We start from the raw sequence: 18,796 nt of genomic DNA on the forward strand, positions 1-18,796 counted from the left end.
GCACACGCCACCCCAACCAGAAAACGTATGCTGTCTGGAAGCAACCAAAGCCAATGTGTTGTTCTACATGCCTCCTCCCTCCCCAGGTGAGGCATGGCCAATGGTTTGCAATGAAGGAAAATCCTCAATTCCATTTAAAAAAAAATCCATACTAGCTGTTCACATTAGGATTGCACAGGGTAAACTTAAAGAGGAAAAACAACTATAAAACACTTGCTACATTTCCTAATAAAATCCAGTTTTGCAGGGCATTAGAGAATGTTTCTTCTTCCTAATAAAAGGATAGTAATGGTGAAGATCCTGCATTAGAATCCTGATCACTTTTTCCCCACCTCCATCCCTTGGATTAGCAAAACAATCTAAAGATCCTCTACCACAGCAGGTAAGTTCTGGCCACAATCTTATACAAATTCCATGAAAAAGCATTAATATTTTGGAGACCTTTCTTCTAGTTTTTAAACTACAAGACTTTCGTAAAATCAAAACAAGCATGAGAAGCCCAATATTCATCTGGCATCACAAGAACTCCTTTATTTAATAGCCCTGAACACCTACAATGACAACACTGACAGAAAAACTTGAGTTACTTACATGCTGAAGGGCTCACTCTACTCAAGCACATCTGCAACCACAGTGCAAATAAAAACCCTAGGGATATTTTTCCTATTAAACGAGGATATTCAAATTTTGCTGCACGTCACAGTTTTTAAGAACAGATACTGTATACAATTCCTTTACCTTTTCTTTGGGGAAAGCTTTAATGTTTTCATTTTTCCCCTCTAGAATATTCTCACAGTGTTTATATATATTTGTGGTGTATATATATATATATATCACAAATATAAATATAAATATATATAAACACAAAAAAGAAAGTGACACTTGTGAATCCAGCTGGAATTACAGGAAGCCCCAGAGCAATGAAGCACAGATGTTTCAAACAACTTTGAGAGGCTGTCATTTCCCAGAAGGGCTGGATAAAGCAAGAGCCCTCCTTGGGATTATCCTCTTTAAGATAACTTAAGTAGCAGCAGCACAAGTAAGAGAGTTCCTCACCTCCTCTACCACAGCCAAAAGGCAGGCTGAAACCATGGGCATTCCCCACCGCTCTTACTTTCTATCTTGACTGCACTTTCTGCCTCGAGTCATCAGTGGGACAGGACCAGTGCTGCACAGCAGCCAGGGTAGCGTTGCTCACTGGCGTTGCATGGTTTGTTCCCAGGTTCACCAAAATAGCAGACCGATATCCTTCCATCACCGCCACCAATGCTGTCATTTGTAAAGCTCGTTATAAAACCATGCCTGTGGGGCTGAGGTCTGGATTTTGGTAGCGAGTATTGCAGTGCCATGCACAGAGCACAGCTGAGTGCGCTGAGCTCAGGCTCATCGGGCTGCTGCCATGAAAAAGCTGATTGACAGCTCAAGCTGTGGGAGGGAGTGCTCTGATAGATGCTGGATTCAATACAGCCATGAAGGCATATCTGAGCACACAGCTGAGGGAAGGTCTCATCAGTACATGAAATAGCAGAGATGCTATTTTTCAGCTGTTACATGGTAGCTGTAGGAGAAAGTGCAGAGAAAGGCAGCATTCACAACTAAAACACCCCGTGATTATTTACAAAGTGGGTAAGAAGTGAAGTCACTCAGACTTCCCTGGCAGAACTGAGTACTACTGCAGAAATAACACTTGCTTAAGCCTTGAAACCATTAAAAAAAAAAATACTCCACAGCTAAAAGCATGACCCAGCTGCACATGAACACCAAGACATTTGGGTCCATCCCTACAATATTCCAGGGTTGGGCCCAAGTAGAAGGGAGTGCCCCACAGAAAACAAGCTGTCACAGCACCCTGCTGACTGATGCCAGCTTGATTACAGCGCTGGTTTACAGCTGCCCAGTCTGGATCTTATGGGTATTCATAAGGCACTAATTACTTGAACCCATTCAAAACCATGTCTGGGGTATCAGAGACAGCACTCACCTCAGCAAGTGAAGAGTCCATCATTGTAATGGAAACAGGAAGGTCTGCATCAGTATAGTTATCAGCAGAGGATATTTTCCACCTGGCAATACACATTTTATTTGCATATTGCCCGAACAACAGTGAGATATATAGCCTGTTTTCCTTAAGCACGTAACAACCAAAGCCACCACTATCTGTAGAGACAGACAGCCAGTCTGTCAGAGAGAGATTCATCACAAACATCAACCCCTCCTCCCCCAGACAGCAAGAACCACCACCTGTCCTTCTCCCAGCCTCCTCCGCACTACACTGCTCTAGAAAAAAGGAAAAAAAGAAGTGGCAAAAGCTTCAAGAGCTACCAAGCCTTTTGCTGCAGGCTGCCTGCCTCTGCATCTTCAGGAATGTCCTTATCTTTCTTCTTAAATATTCACTGACAATAGTTAGCTAGCTTTCATAGCCTTACACTATTCAATCTGTTTGAAAGATCTAAGGAGGCAGCATCTCACAATTCCTGCTCTAAACTCTGCCAAAAAATTGACTCCTCAAAACCAACAGCATTTTGGCTCTTAAGTGAGAGTGTCAATCATAAGTTAAATACTGAAAATAGACACAAGAACATCTACCTCATGCCTCAGTTTTCCAATATGAAACAGGAACACCATCACCATGCTTAGCTGGTGGTCATAGCAGCATTTCAGTAAAGAGTTCTAATATTACTCTTGTGAAAAGGACCAAAGTGTTACCCCAAAATGCCATTAGCTGGACATTGAGTGTCCACTGTTTCTTAAGAGATGCCCTGCTATTGAACTCAGCATGTGCTGGGGACACAGCGTCCTCCAGGACCTGCTAAGTCCCATGAACTCTTCCACCTTTCACCGCAGAGAGATGTTTTTTGCCATCTTACTTGCACTCTACTGATGTCACATCAGAAGCAGACGTGTGCCCCAGATCACAGCTTTCAAACGTGCAGCTGCCAGAGCGCTGTCTGCGAGGGGGATTCCAGCTAGGCACGGGAGAGTTATTTGGTAACAAGGTCTCCAAGGTCAGAGCATCTGTTGAAAGAGAAAAGTGTGAAGGGCGGTGGTCATAGGAAAAGCTGGACATAGACCTAAGAGTCAAATATTGCCTTAAATGACTAAGATAGTAAAGAAGCAGACCAACCTAATAATGATTTAAAATAAGACACCTTTCATCTTGCTATGAAAGAGTTAGGCTAGGTGGGCCTAACATATTTTTGTAGATGGAGAAAAATGTTATAGAAACTTCTGCAGAGGACAGTACTGGTCTAATGAAGTGTTGTGTGACAGAGGACAGTGGGAAATAGATTGTCTACTTTGATCTTTTCTGTATTAATATTTGATTGGTGCAAGATGCAAATACCTACCTTATTTGTGGCTGGATCACAATATTACTGCAAGCTGCAACTACACTGAGCTAACACATTTTGAAGCACATATGTAGTCAAACAAACTCTTCTTCCATTTCTCCCCAGTATGGCACAGGATTACTATCTGAGCATTTTATAGTTTGTACAAGAAGAGTCACTGTGTTGTACACAGCAGAAGAAACACTCTGTTTATAAAATACCAAATGAACCCTGCAGCGCAGTGGAGTTGTGGGGAAGTACAAATAGCTTAATATACACAGGAGAAGTCAGCAAATACTATTATTCGATTCTTAAAAGCTGTTACTCATCTGAGTTTTTAAACCAGGTTTTTAAACTAGCTCAGTAGCAGGGCATCAGTTGCTACACCACGTTGTATTCCAGCCAACAGGATGAATAGGAAAAACAGCTCAAGCCCTGTCAATTCACACTTGCAAGTACCTTGTCAGGAGTATACCTGACTATATGATTTATTACAATACCTCCTTAGGCTTTTTGGGACTCCTGGTAGGCTGACAGGCAGTCATCTTTTCAAACCTCTAATGGAAAGCATTAAAGGCATGATTCAGCATCCAATCGCATGCAAAATAGGCTAAAGCCAACAGTAGGTTTTCCACAGCTTATTAGCATGTTTAGCACCAGCGAGTCTGTTCCATGCCTCCTATTAACTCTTTCTTTATTTCAGAAGAGAGACAGAAGATTGGCCAACACCACTAGGTCTTACCTAGCAGAGGTGTAAGACACCAGTCTGAAATATCTGAGGGCAGGGTCCTGGAAAGTTCAGTGTGCAAGGTGGGTCCTTCACTCCACAGTCTTTTAGGGCAATCGAGCTGCTAATGGAAAAGTGGAAAGAGCTGATCTTCAGTCATGTTGAATACACAACTGCCAACAGCTCCCAGCCACCACACACGCACACAGAAATGCATCTGTGTAATATAATACTAATTTATACATATATATATATATTTCTTCTTCTAGAAAAGCTTGTATCCTTTATGAACAGAATGGATACAAGAAAAGGCAGCATATTTAAAGTTGAAAATTTACACTTTCGACATCTGTGTTGGTTTCAGCTAGGTTTGGAAGAGGTAAGAAGAAAAATGAATGGATGGAATAAAAGCAAGATGAGCAGGACAGAAGAGGAAAGAAACCAAACCCCACACCAATCTTTCCTTTTCTACCTCTGGTCCTCTGGTAAAGAGGCAGGGAAGGAAAGTCAAGCCAAGTCAACCATGCAGGCCAAGACAGGGAGCATTTGCCCAATGTCTGGCACCTACTAAGCAGAATGAGTTTCCTTCATCAGAGGCATGAGGACAACTCCAACTTGAGCCCTGGTGCATGCAGAGAAGACACTGCCTGCCTGCCTTACAAACATACACCACCTATTTTCTGGTTAGTGCTGAAGAGGTATCATGTGAAGTTGGCTGGAAGAAACTTCTGAAATAACATTAACACACCTGCATTTTACTAAGTGTTGCATAAATGACAAGTAATGGAAGAGAAACTGAGGAGTGCATCTCCATCATCAGCTTCTGATTCTTCTCAAAAGGCAATTTAACAAGTGCCTGTATCTTGTCACAGAGACTGCTCAGAATCAATAGGAAACTAACTTTGCAATAAAGTTTTGAATATACTTTTGTATGTGTGTATGCATGTGCATCTACACATTTTATATATACATTAAAGAAAAAAACCAAGTAATTTGTTTGACCTGGCAAAGTCTCTCACACGGAGACCTATTTCCTCCAGGTCATGAAAGAAAGTACAAACAAAGCAAGTACCACATTTTAACAAGCTTGGCAGTGATCAGAGCAAACACTTACCTTCTCTTTCACTGGCTCAGCTGATGTGGGCAGCAGACTGTAATCAGATTCTTCATCTACACAGCGCTGTTGCAATGGAGAAACAGTGTAAGGAAAGTAGGCATAGGAGGTTTGGGGAAGAAAAAAGGAATACTACAACTGATTGTGAACAAAAATGGAATTTTATCTTTCCAGCTGAACTATTTTCAGTTATTGGGAAAAATACGCAGTCGTTTCCCCATGCTAGTTTCAGCCTTTAATTCTTCAGACCGTTATGCACAAATACATGTTTTATTCACATGCAGCTGGTCCACAGTTCTGATTCTGCTCCTTGGATGCCCCTGTTACAGCTTAAGATACATTTTAGGATCTTCTGTTTGTCTTCATAAATACCTTGTTATTCTGTGTTAAATCCAGACTGCTCAGATGCTGAGCTACAGCGTTCTTTACTAGAGCCAGTTGGGAAAGAGTCTTCCCACTATAACTCCCCCTCCACCCCCTTCTAAAGTTGAAGAAAGTATATTTATTCAAAGCAGAGTATTCCAGAGTTATATAACTTCCAACATATTTCCACAGAGGGGCATGAAGGTAATAACTATTTTACTGGCTATTCCAATGCCTGGGTACTGGAAGTGTTTTATAACAAGATTTTAAACAGTTATTTGGAAGACCGCGGGCAGAAGACAGGGCTGATTGTGGGGGACAACTCGCGCCATCCCATCAGGGAAGGTTTCCCTCACCTACATTGAGCATAATCATGAACAACTGTTTAAAGCCAACACAACTGTTTACAACACCACACCACAGCTGTAAGTTTGAGCCCATCTTTTCAAAAAGGTTGAAGGAAAATTGATGTGTATTGTAGATCAGTACAGACAGCTCACTTTGTCTCCACAGCCAAAAAGAAGAAAGCTGCTGCCAAATTACTTGCAGTTCACCTCAGCTGTAGATGTCCTTCCACCAGAGCACCTAGTGTACAAGCCCACCTTTTCTTCTTCCACCAGACAAGCTTCATACCTGGCACTGCCATTCACAGAGTCGTCCTTTAAGCAGTTCCCCTCTCAGTGCATTAACAGTGGCTATGAAGAGACATTTACAAGTCTTAGAGGGTCCCTTATAATTTGAGAAGGAACAGTACAGCATTAAAGTGCCTGTAACCCAACTGCTGCCTGTCACAAACCCGTTACATTTCACTTTGGCCCAGTTATATCTACATCAGTTTTCACAGAAAGAGTTTTAAAAGCGCCTTTTGTTTTGCAAGTTCCACCATACAGAAGACCTGGGCACTTTTTTCCATGTGTTTATGTTTCCCTTGTTCTACTCTAAAGTGAGGGGTTAACTCCCAGTGCCATCAGTGTCAATGTGCTACAGTTCCCTGTGGAAATGGATGACTCCATTACAGCTCTACAGAAGAGAAGCATTTGTACAAAAGTTTTCAGACAATCATGGATTGGTTTAGGTTGGAAGGAACCTTAAAGACCATCTGGTTCTAACCCCCCTGCCATGAGCAGGGACACCTCCCACTAGGCCAAGGCCAGGTTGGATGGGGGCTTTGGGCAACCTGAACACTTCTAGAAAAGGCCTTAAAGTAGAGTAGATGGGCTTTATTTCATACTTAGAAACATTCTTTCTCCAAGTTTGGTAACACCAGAGCCTGCCTCTGGTGTTTTTGTTTTTTTTTTTTTACCTTGATACAAGTCTACTGTAGCTTTTATATCACATCTAATATTGAGGGACTGGGGAGGAGGAAGAAAAGACTTCATTAACACTGTCACCTCAGTGCCCAAGCAAAAATCGAAGGCTGCTCTCAGTGGCTTGTTCAGCTTTTTTCACTGTATAGTGGCTGAAGCCATTAGCTGCAAGTCATGATTATGTGGGCCTGGCCAACATGGGTTGAGTAGAAGTTTCTTCAGCCAACACGTTCCCCAATTTCTTATCTCTTACCATGCAGGTAAGAGAAGTAGGGAAACAGAGTGGGGAGGAAGGGGGAGAAAAAAACCCAGTTCTTTAGTCAGAAGGGGCACTAGACCTGGCTGGCTTTCTGCAGGAGCCAATGTAGAGCATTGTCCTTCCCCTAAACCCCATCCTTTTTTCTGTCCTGTTCTTTATACCATCTTGCAACTTCTCCAACTTCTCTACAGATCTACCTGTTTACTTCTTTCTGTCTACAAAAAGACTTCTGCAAACTATCTGGAATCATTTAAGAAGAAAGGATGAGACTTTGGCTGTAAAGTTGGTAGGGTTTTTGGTTTTGTTTCCTTTTTTTTTTTTTTGGTCAGTGGCACCAACCTCTCTCTTCCACAGTGTCTGAGGTTCTCTCTTTTAATTCATGCTAGCTTGCTTTGCAGAAGTGCTTTATCAATTTAGAGCTGAAGAAGATACATTTCCATTGGCATGACTCTTGCTAAAAAAACACCCCACAGTTTGAAGCAAGCAGTAGACATGAAAGGAACATGAACATACACATGCAGACAATGCCAAAACATTGGTCACAAGTCAGCAAGCACAGCTTGGTGCTCTGGTTGTCACATCAGTATCATAGAGCTAAGGCATAGGAACCGATGTAGTTTTTCTACAAGACAAATTATAGTTTCACTGAAACGTGTTTAAAACACACACATCCCTTGAGCTTTTTACCTATCATAAATTATATTGTGCATTGCATTTGGAAACACATGTCTGATGCCAAATGTTCAGTGGGCTTAAAAGCAGTCAGCTGTTCTTCCCAGCAGCAGTAGGTTCTTCAGCATTTGGAAGGAAAACTCCACATGTGATGGAATTAAACCATTAACTTATATAAGTGTCCAGCCTTTTGAGCAAGCAAGAAAGATGTAGTATGAAGTTTCCACAGTTCCATAGCAGAAGTTGCACATGCACAATGCAATAACACTGCTGCTTTCCACCAAAGAAAACAGCTTTTGAATACTACACAGTTATTTAGGTACACAGAGCAAATCCAAACAGTAAGAGGAATGTAGAGCATAAAAATCAAGTCTCCTTGGTATAGAAAGCTTAGACTGTTAGGAGTAAGGTGGGCTACTCAGGTGTGCAAACAGCACCTTCAGTAAAGAAGTGCCATCCATGGAGTTACTAAACCTCCTTCATATGGCAGGAGATAGTTTTAGGAGTCTGCAGCTACAGCTCAGCCCAACAGCCACTCGTGGGAATCCCACCTGACACACTTTCACAGATCATTTTACCACCGGGTGACCCACAGGTCAGCATTATTCCCCTTCGCCACAAATAATCAGCTAAGAATTTGCCCATGCAAGAGTGAATGCTGGTACATTGCCAAGAGTTACTCACTTTTCTGCTCTTCCACCTTTTCTTGAAGCAACTGGCAAGTGCTTGTTAAAGCTGCATTCACATCCTTGAGATTTTGCTGCTCAGAAATGGCTTCCTCTAACTTGCATTTTAAGGATGCGGCTTCCTCGCAAGCAGAGTGAAAGGCTTCAACTTGATCCTTTGCCTAAGAAAGGAAACAATATTTAGGAAAAAAAGAAGAGGAAAAATAAATAAAAAATCAGCCTGGCTAATACAAGGAGACTCTACATTTCATGTAAATGAAACTGAACTGCATCTGTTCTCTCTCAGGAAGTGATAAAGCTCCCTCTGAACTTCTGCATTTTTACAGTTGGGGTGGACTGTGTATGGAAGCTATTTTTGGCTTTTTTTCTCTTTTCTTTTTTTTAAGCCACCACAAATATGCAATGCTGCCTCTTTCATCAGCAAACTGTTGTCACCACCCCCTCAAATTTTACTTCCTCTGCTGGTTCTACTTTTGCAATGAGGCACTCCATTCGGTACACATGGTTTCCTTTCTCAAGAGCAGCAATGCATTATATGTAGCATTCTGCATTTGCTTGCTTGTTTTCTGTGTAGAAGAAACTAGGTCCTCTCTTACCTGTTTGCTAGCATCCTCAAGCTGCTTTGTAGCTTTCTGCAGCTCTAAACCAAGGGCTTCTGCCTGGCCAGCAGCTTCTTCTTGCAACTGTTTGACAGTTTCTATCTCACGTTGTCTGCAGGGTGTGAGAGCACAAACCACAATCCGTTACTGACATTTTAGAGCAGGCATGCCTGGGAGACAACACACACTAGTTGTTGAGACGCGCATTAAGGACCATATTCAGCCGTCACATATCATGGCTCCCCACAATCCAGCACTAGGGAGTTTATGCTTAGCAAGAACAATTTAACCTAGTAGTCAGACAAGTTTTCTCCCTCCAGCAGCCCTGGAAGTAGGAAGAGAATGGAGGTTTTCCCTGGTTTCTCCCTAGCTAAACAGTAAAAGGGCTGTGCCAGCCCCAGACAGCTGGGTACCATAGTGGAAGCTTGGAGATTACCTAGAGACATCAGATAAAAAGCTTAGTTGACCAAGCTGTGAAAAAATTGTCCAGTTTGGTCAAAATAACTGGATATTGAGTCAATTGTTCTGGCAAAATAAAAAATGGAGTTATGACTACAGGTACACAGCTAATTAATTTCCATGTGCTTCAAATGGTATTTCACTTGACAGTGAGCAGGTGCCATACCACTGAACCAGTGCTAAACACGATTGCTTTTGAGAAACCTCTTTTTCACTGCAAAACAACCCTTACCTACTTATTCTCTAACTAACTTTTATATGTTTTTATTTTTCCTTGTTGCTATCACCACAAAGAGTGGTGATGCAGTGAGAATCAAGAATCCAAGCTGTCAGTATTTTTATCAGCTCTTTCCTGACTGAAGGGAAAGCAGATGGGAGGTCTACATTAACAATGTGGGTTGAATATAAGTAATGTAAAAGAGCAGTATAACTGCTCTGCATTAGCTCTCAGGGACGCAAAGCCCTAGTAATCTGCTTGCACCCTGAACCCAAGTAAAGGCAAGCATGCAAAAATTTACAATTTAGTGTAGGATGGTGGAAGGCTGACACTATGAATAAGTCTAGGTTGAAAAAAGACAATGAGTTCAGATCAATTGTTCTGGAAAAAAAAAAAACCTAACTTGACTAGCTCCTTTCCTGAATGTCTAGGAGAGGTGGGAGGGAAGAAGGACAAGGGTTTACATCTACAAATATGGCAGCAAAAGACAGCCACGTCAAAACTCCCAGCAGGAACTATGGGCTAATAAACTGAGATTTAGAGTTATATTTTCATATGTAATGAGGTAACTCACTGTCTCAGTTTCTCAAGGGTATAGCTGCAGTAATACTAGAAGCACCAATACCCAGATGTATGTATTTTACAGGTCTTCAGCTTCACATGCAACCAGCAGTTTATTTAATGGTTGCACCTGCTAGATAGGCAGCATTCCTACCCTCTTTACCCTCTTTTAACTGTTCAGTTTGTGGTCTTCCCTGGTGTTTTCAGAGACATCTCCAAGATCATGTGTTACTTCATACACAAGCCTTAACTCCCACATGGAGAACAGATCTGGGTTTAACATGACATTACACTAAAACAACAGATGATTTCCTCCATGGAAAAAAAAAGGGGGGGCAGTGTCCTCAGAATTCAGTAAATTTTGTTCCACAACACAATTTAAAAAAACAAATGAAACACATCTGCTTTAAAGGGATACCTGGCAGAGAGCTCTTTCCTTAGGTGAAGTTGCTCTGTCTTGTTTCGCCTCAGGTTGCTTGCCATTTGAATAAAATCCTTATCTAGAGAATCCTTGTATTTTTCCAAGAGGTGAAGTTTCTGGATCCAAAGGTGTCTTTTTTCCCCTAATTCTTGCTTGAGAACCTGTGGAATTTTGAAATCGAGTTACCACCTGGTTAGATGAGAAGCAGAGACAGAGGGTAAACCAGAGCCCTGAATTATATGCTGTGAACTGATTTCCTTGCTTCACCGTTTAGTATCATCATCCAACGCTGCCAGCAATAATGAAGAGGAGGATGGATGAAACCTAACCTTCAGACCTGTGCTTTATCATTTCTGGAACTGACAGATGTGGGGACAGACAGGCTAGGCTCCTGCCAAGCATTAGTACTTTCAGAGCAGTAACGGTTTTTACAAGAAAACCTAAGCATTCTGTATCCCAGTTCAACTTGGCAAACAGCTTCTACTTTTTTTTTTTGAAAAAAAAAAAAAAGGTTACTTCCAAGACAAAAGTCACACTCAGCCTTTGTTTCCAAACTGGCGCATGCAGACAGCAAAAGAAATACATGGTTAACTAGCACTTATAGTAAGCAGACACTAAGAGTGGCAGAGGATTACATGGTTCATAAGGAAGTTTTTACAACTTCCTTTAGAAAGATGCCCAACTACAAAAACATACTTTATAAGGGAAAGTTTTAATAATGACCATCTTGCAGAAAGCCCTAGGACTGATGATCTAAACTTCTATGACCTCTTCTTCAACATACAACTAAGTCCATTGGAACTGATTTGAATGTGTATTACTGCTGAAGTGTGTATGGGGGAACAACCCACCACAATAAGTTCCCATTTCAGTTTGTCATACATCTCTAGCAGGTTAAGTCTATCCAAGGGATGACTCCTGTGACAAAGACTTCCAGTTTCACCTCTGATTTGTAGAAAGAAAAAGGAGAAGATGATTAAAAAAAAAGTGAAACGTTAAATGATGTTGCATCCTCTGTATCTCTCTGAACAGTGAGTTGCAATATAAAGTACTGTGACATAAAAAAACAGTCCTTTTTCTGACATAATTCAACTGAATGTGCAAAATGGAAGCCTCAGCTTATAAAGAATGCTTAACTACAGGTCCTATTTCTAGGATGTTATATTAGTTCGAAGAGGAAAAACAATCCTACAGGTGTACGACATTATTTCTTTGTAAATTAGAGTTTAATATTGTTCATGAGCTTCAAAAAAAAGATGTGTAGCACATCAAGTATCACGCTACAAAAAAGAGCCTCTACTGCTTCACTAGATAGGTTTACTGGAATGACATGGGATGTGACCACGTGCAAATGCCCACATCCTAAAGATAAGTTTCTCAGCCAAGGCAGTCAGCAGCTGCTGTTAGAAATACCATAGCTTTGACGCACAAGTGGCACAGGCTTATCAGGGCACATGTACAGTGTAGCACAGTTATCTTCCAGCAGGAAAGGGGCAAAAAAGTTTTTACTCTCACCATCTACATATATGCTTATGTATATACATACAAAAACACAGGCTCAATTAAAATTTACTTTGGGTATAATATAATTTAAAACACCAGCAAAACACGCCCATAATATGTTACAGAAAATAGAGGGTGAGGGGGGAAAAAAGTGTTTAGGCTTCAAGTTATAGTGCATAGTCCAAGATTTCATTTATATTTCTACAAAAAGCTTTCTGTAAGACTACAAAAAGCTACCTTGTTCAACTCCCTATAACATATTTCCCCCACATCCACCTTTTTCCAGCTAGATGAAGACTATATGCTTAACATGAAGACAATTCCCAACCCCAAGGTTCCAGAACCACAGGACCTTTTATTTTTAAAGCATCTTTCTCTTCCTTGAACCTTTGCTAGCTTAGTTTCCAATTGCGTCACTCCAGGAGAGAGAATGGGATTTATTTCCCACAGCCAACACTTACACCAAAAAATTTCAACTTTACTTGTTTAATAGGAATACAGCTTTGTCATGAATGATAAGGTAACAAGTATCTTTCAGATGTGAAGTTTTGAAAGGAGGAAGTCTTTAATTAAATATAAAAAAGTTATAACAGTGCACAAGCCAGCAGTTTCCTCAATTTGACTTCGACACACGCTGGGGTGAATAAAATGAGACTCTGGGACCTTCTCCCGGGGGAAGCTTTCAGGATTTAAAACCAGAAAAAAAGGAAAAAAAACTATAGAGACAAAGCTATGAGTAAGATGACCATTTGAGAAACTGCTATTACATGGAAAATGGTGGGACTGTGAGTGAGGTGCAGCAAGCAAACAAGAGCAAGGTGGTTAAGCAGTATCCACAGACTGCTGCTTACGTGAGGAAGTTATTCTTGCCACAGTTACTTTGAGCACAAGCATACATTATGCAAGATGAAGTATAAAATGTTTTTGTAATAACCTTTCTTGAGGCACTTCCAGCAAGAGGCAAACATTTTGTCTTTCAGAAAGCAAACCTAGTGATAGGACTGATTTGGGAAACTGGTTAAAAACCCTTCCTTCCTGCTCCTCCTATTGGAGGAACCATCCATTGCTGTAGTCAAACAGAACGTGAAAAAAATGGTGCTTGAGAAACAAGTTTCATGCAGTGGGCAGAAAAGCTTCATTGTCATCTGACCTCATTTTCTTTTTCAAATCTACTTGCTTCATCTACCCTTTCCTTCAAGCATAGCTTTATCAAAGCGATAAGTTAAAGTGCTAAGTTGCACTAGATAAGGCAGGAAAAGCACAGCACTTAAATGAAAAGCTATTATCCCCCTCCCCCCCCCCCCCAAAAAAGAAATTATAACAAGAGATACTTCTCTATACAGCCATATCTAATCCACAAATGGACCGTTATGACCTCAAGTTACATACATAGCATGCAACAGTAAAATAATGGGACTGTGCAAAAACTTTAGGTGGGTATGTCAGAAAATAGCTTCAAAGAGAGTTACTTACTACAAGTTTTCTTTCCCAGGCCTGCTGCATGTCCACATCAGGATCTTCTATCCATTGTAAAGATGTCATGACAAGTTCCTCCACTTCAGAGGCTTCCTCTTGCTGCAAAATAAGATAAAATTAACTTAAAATTAAAAATCAAACCCTGGCATTTCTAACACTAATCTGAAATAGGTAATTCTGGGCAGCACTATCTGATACACAGTGGTAGATTGGATGCCAACTGATACTGTTAGGGTAAATATGCCCCACCTTCACCACCTAAGAAGCTATTCTTTTTTTTTTTTCCTAAAAAGAGTAAACATGAGCCAATTATTAATGTTTGGGGAGGCCCTAATTAAAAGGCTGACAACAGACCACATCATTTTTCACATAAGCTATGCCACTGACCAGGTTTTGCATAACAGCCTTAAATTTTTCTCCTACATATTCGGGTCCCTGAAGTAAGAACAGTACTTCACGGTCCAGTGTTTCATCCAGGGACATCCATTCAGTCTTGGTAATCTTTGAAGAGAGAGAAGAGACAGCTAGCTTATTTTGACATCTTATTACAGACCAGTATCAGTGACATTCAGACTTTTCCAAAATATCCCTGCATTGTATTTACCAGAAGGTCAGAGCTACTGAAACTTTTAGCTTGTAAGAGCTTTTCAAAACCATCTTGTCATGGAGATATATATAAAGGCAAGCCAAGCTCCTGAGTGATCCAGTGCAAATTTTCATGTCAAAAGTAGGCAAGAGGAAGTCAAAAATTAGGTATCCTTATTTGGAGAAGTCTTTACTAAGGGAAGAATAAACAGAGCCCTAATTTGGCTTTATGGGTGATTTAGTAGAATTGTGTCTCCCTGCAGTATTTGAGAGGTAAACACAGTGACTCACAGCAGCTGTAATAGGTGACAATACATTAATTTTGAAACAGAAGCTACCTCGCAAAATAGACCTTTCATTTCTGGGCCTGCATTTTCAGTCCCACCGAGGATTTTCTTCTTCAAATGCTACCTCTTTGCAAATGCACCAAGCACAAAAGTATGTAGCAGTATGGGGAAGTCTTAGGAGAAAAAAAAAAAGTGTGCTGTTGCAGTGATTTTATTTATTTTAGATCAGCTCTACTGAACAACTTGCATCTGAAGGGGAGACCAAACTTCCAGCATCATGTGAAGTGTTTCTGACCAAAAGTATAGTTACTGGATAGGAACTGCAGAGGACACAGGACACTATAACTCCAAACCAACAGGCTCAACTGCAGCATTAAGATTCTGTCAGCCTGTGCCAGGCTCGTAAGAGGAATGCCTCTCCTGCTCTCTTTTGAGTAACTACCAAAAGACCTCAAAAAAAAAAAAAAAACAGACACCACACACATGGACAGGACTTTCAGAGATTAAGGCCCATTGTTCTTGTTGAGGGACAAGGGAATGGTACCTGTAAATAGATGTTTGTCAGAGTTTCTAAATAATAAATAAGATGAAGGCTCTACAACTTCCTCAGATGTTTACTCCAGTGCTTATTTTCTTTTTTGTTACAATAGATTTCAAGGAAAAAAGTCTCTCCGTCTGCAATTGAAAGCTATTTTTTGTGTGCAGTGTAGGCAGCACAAGAAACAGACCATTACCTCCTTCAGTGTAATAATAGCCTCTTGCATATTTATAGATTTATCCCCTCTCTGTTCTTCTGCCATCTTCTGTTCATCTAAATAATTGACCCTAGCTGTTTCAGATTTACATCTGCAAGTGCTTGCTTTGTTTTTATCTGGACTTTCTCCAATACACATGGGACAACACTGTAAGCCTCACATTATGTGCTTGCATGCTAGAATTAATGAATCCTAACTCTGGGATTATCTAACAATCTGCAGGGAAAAATCTTTGTTTTTCATTTACAGATGCAAGACAACTAGAACAACATTCAATAGGATTTTTGATTCATACCTCAGAAGACTGAGCAAGTTCTAGTTCACAGTGAAGCGAATTCATTCCTTCAGGAATACTACCATTAAATTTATACATCACTGGGAAGCTTAAACCATTTCTAAAGGAAGCAGGAAAAAAAAAAATCAGTCCTTTTTACTTTTTGATGAACTATGTTTCCTGGAACATGCTCACAATACTCACGAGATCAGCTCTTGCTGCATGTGTCGCATGTTCTCCAGTAGCTTATTTTTTTCTGCCCTCAGAGTCTAAAATATATCAGATCTAGTTAGAGAGTTAGTCAGTTCTGCAAAATAAGCACAGAATATGCATATTCCCCCTGCCCAGGCAGTCAAAAAATAAGATAATTCCCATACCTCTATTATTGAGGAACACTCCACAATGGTTAATTTCAGTTCTTTGATGTCCTGCTCCTTCTGCAAAGATTGTGGAGAGAAGAAACTTTAAAGCATACAACCTGATGACTAACACATTGAACTGCATTTGTAATTTTTGTGACTGAGATGCTTTGCAACTGCCCTAATACTATACTCAATCTTATACCACTGCAGCAGGCTGCACAAAATTGCCTCACATGCTGGCTAGCAGAAAGCACTGAGAAGACCTTTTTTATGGAATTTAAGGGACAGGAAAACTCCTTCCAGGTGCTGCGTTTCAGTTTATCCAGTTGTTTGTTTTTTTTTTTAAATCTTGTTTCTGTACCGGCTGTAGCAGATTAGACAGAAACACACTACTTTTAGTTGAAAACCTGGACTGTAAAATGCCTAGCATGAGTTTTAATCCTAAAACTAGTTGCAGTATTCTCCAAGTTTACTCTCGTTAGCTTGTATGATTAAAGGCATAGAGGGTAGCACATTAGATTAAACTATACCTAGTGGAAGGGCTGATAGAAAACATAACCTCGTGGCAAGATGAGTTGATAGTAATAGCTTTCTTAACTTCATGAACTAGCAGTGGGCTTCAGTCATATTATTCCATTACAATAGAATTTGCTGAACAGACAAACAGAGCATTTCTTAGAGAAAATACGAACTTAACAGAATCACAGAATAGCCCGAATTGGAAGGGACCCACAAGGATCATCAAGTCCAACTCCTGGCTCCACACAAGACCACCAAGCTCTATCTTTTCACCCCTTCTAATCTTCCTCTTTAAAAAAAATGTGAGACTTTTGAAAGAGATGAAACAGGTAGAAAACTAAGTGGATATAGAGGGGAAAAAAATGAAGTTAGAGTCAAGTTTCCAGTCCTAGCAAAGATGCTTGACCTGTAGTACTGAAGTTTAACACAAACTTCATTTTTTCCTTTGTCTTTATGAAGTGTTTTCCATCTTTACATACCTTCTGCAGTCCTGGGCCAAAACCAGAAGTGTCTCTGCATTAGTTTTTAGTGACCATCAATCCTATCCAGTCCCTTTGGATGAAGAGCTATGAGAATTTATTTATCTAAAGCTTATAAGTAAACACTAGTCCCACTGATCCTAACGCGAACAAGCAAAATCAAGTTTTCCACACTAGTTTCTTCAAGATTATGCAAGCCAGTCACCTTGACCTACAAGAACATGCAGTTCAGTAGACTGCATTAAAAATTCCCTTCCAGTCAATAAACTAAATAAGCATTGGAAAGCAGCATTCAACAGGAGCCACAAGACATCTGAATCATTCAAGGAGGAGGAAGTAAAAGCTATTAATCTGCTTCTGGAAGGAAAAAAAGACCAATTTATCAGCTATAAAATTATCATCTGGATCACAAGCAAGTTTTTCCTGTTTTGTCACTATTTAAAATTCAAACTGCACTCATTTTTGCAGAAAGCCTGACGGTCAAATATTTTGTTAGCTGACTTAGGGCATCTTCTACTAAATGGAAGCTTCATTAATCTAGAAGGCTGTTTGTACAGTTCATGAGTCCAAGAACTGCTAAAACCCTTACGTGGTCTTGTGTTGTATTTTGGTACAAAATGCAAGTTTAAAAAGCATCAGAAATGTGGTTATCTAGGCCTGAAGAGTACACATTTCAATACTGAGAACAGATTTGCTTTTCCATTGGGTTCAGGATCACCATTTTCACTTTGACACAAAAACGTAGTAATTTAAGTGAAATACGTGAGGGGGAAGGATCATCTGCAGGTAGATTTTTTTTTTTTTACCATTTGTTGAAGGAAGTAGTCTTCAGACGTTTTTGTCCATTTTTTTGAGGTTTTTAAGTTTGTTCTGTTTTAAAAGGTTCTGAATTTTTATTGTATTTTTTAAAAAACAAAAGCAAATTCTAGAAGCCGTTAATTATACTGACTCATAACCAGGTCCTAAAGAAGATCTCGCCTACTTTGAAAACATTTATAGGATCAGATTCTGTTATGTGAGAACATTAGAAATAAAAGCACCACATACTCCACATTTTCAGTCATGAAAGTAATGACAGCAATGAAGTAGAAGCAACTAACCTGGATTAAGCTAGCCTCTTTATTCACCACAGTACTCTCATAGATATGTGCTTGAATCTGAAGAACGAAGAGAACAAGTAGTCATCAGCATGCACTATAATACAATTCTATTTCTATCTCCTACTTGGAAATAAAAAATGATATTAATATTCTCTGTGTAGAAAAATCATATTCTTCTTTTGAACACTTTGCATGGAGTGTTTCAGAGTTCAAACCTTGCACCCAGCTAAACGTGAAAACATCCTAAGCTCTCAGTCACTTCTTATCCCCTCATCTGTCCAGGCAAATAGTTACAGCAACATCAGCCAAAGCACAGTTTCCTAATACATCTCCTCAGTGGGGGAAAAGGTTTCCTAAATGCTTAACTTTGAGGGAAGAATGAAAGATGTGGATTGCCTATATTGGCCCAATTTTTAACCTCCAGATTGCAACTTTCTCTGTCAAAGCTGTCATACTGGCCAAGCTATGACTGCACTACAGTTCTTTAGCACAGATGGGTTCAGCATTGCCTACCTTCCAGGGGAAGCAATTTCCCCCACTAAACCTGAGTAAACTAGCCTGTCCTCGTCTCCCGGAGTTAAAGTGCTTACTTGAAGCTCTGCTGCGTTTTTAGACAGCTCCAAAATCTTCTTTTGAAGTCCATCAGCATCCATGCTACTCCTAATATTCTGAACAAGATACAGAACGTTTAGGCACAGCTGAATGGATTGACAGCTTCTCCTTGATGAAACTAGGAATAATG

The 18,796-nt window shown here is 40.2% G+C and overlaps 1 protein-coding gene across 3 annotated transcripts in view; it reads right to left on the reverse strand.

Annotated features, from left to right (window-relative positions):
- IRAG2 (inositol 1,4,5-triphosphate receptor associated 2) overlaps positions 1 to 18,796 on the reverse strand; it is a 43,199-nt gene that overhangs the window by 13,611 nt on the left and 10,792 nt on the right. For 2 of the 3 annotated variants that reach the window (XM_080585475.1, XM_080585474.1), the window contains 15 exons: positions 18,645 to 18,722; positions 18,055 to 18,111; positions 15,972 to 16,031; positions 15,799 to 15,863; positions 15,616 to 15,715; positions 14,081 to 14,194; positions 13,691 to 13,792; positions 10,712 to 10,875; positions 9,054 to 9,168; positions 8,456 to 8,618; positions 6,167 to 6,228; positions 5,171 to 5,236; positions 4,072 to 4,180; positions 2,868 to 3,015; positions 1,982 to 2,063 (listed from right to left, as the gene is read on the reverse strand). In XM_080585475.1, the coding sequence (XP_080441601.1) occupies positions 1,982 to 2,063; positions 2,868 to 3,015; positions 4,072 to 4,180; positions 5,171 to 5,236; positions 6,167 to 6,228; positions 8,456 to 8,618; positions 9,054 to 9,168; positions 10,712 to 10,875; positions 13,691 to 13,792; positions 14,081 to 14,194; positions 15,616 to 15,715; positions 15,799 to 15,863; positions 15,972 to 16,031; positions 18,055 to 18,111; positions 18,645 to 18,722 (1,485 nt within the window). The remainder of the gene's footprint in view (positions 1 to 1,981; positions 2,064 to 2,867; positions 3,016 to 4,071; positions 4,181 to 5,170; positions 5,237 to 6,166; positions 6,229 to 8,455; positions 8,619 to 9,053; positions 9,169 to 10,711; positions 10,876 to 13,690; positions 13,793 to 14,080; positions 14,195 to 15,615; positions 15,716 to 15,798; positions 15,864 to 15,971; positions 16,032 to 18,054; positions 18,112 to 18,644; positions 18,723 to 18,796) is intronic. The other variant, XM_080585473.1, reaches the window with a different exon arrangement.

Source organism: Anser brachyrhynchus (assembly GCF_964034855.1).
Source record: "Anser brachyrhynchus genome assembly, chromosome: 1".
In the NCBI taxonomy this organism is placed as follows: Eukaryota; Metazoa; Chordata; class Aves; order Anseriformes; family Anatidae; genus Anser; species Anser brachyrhynchus.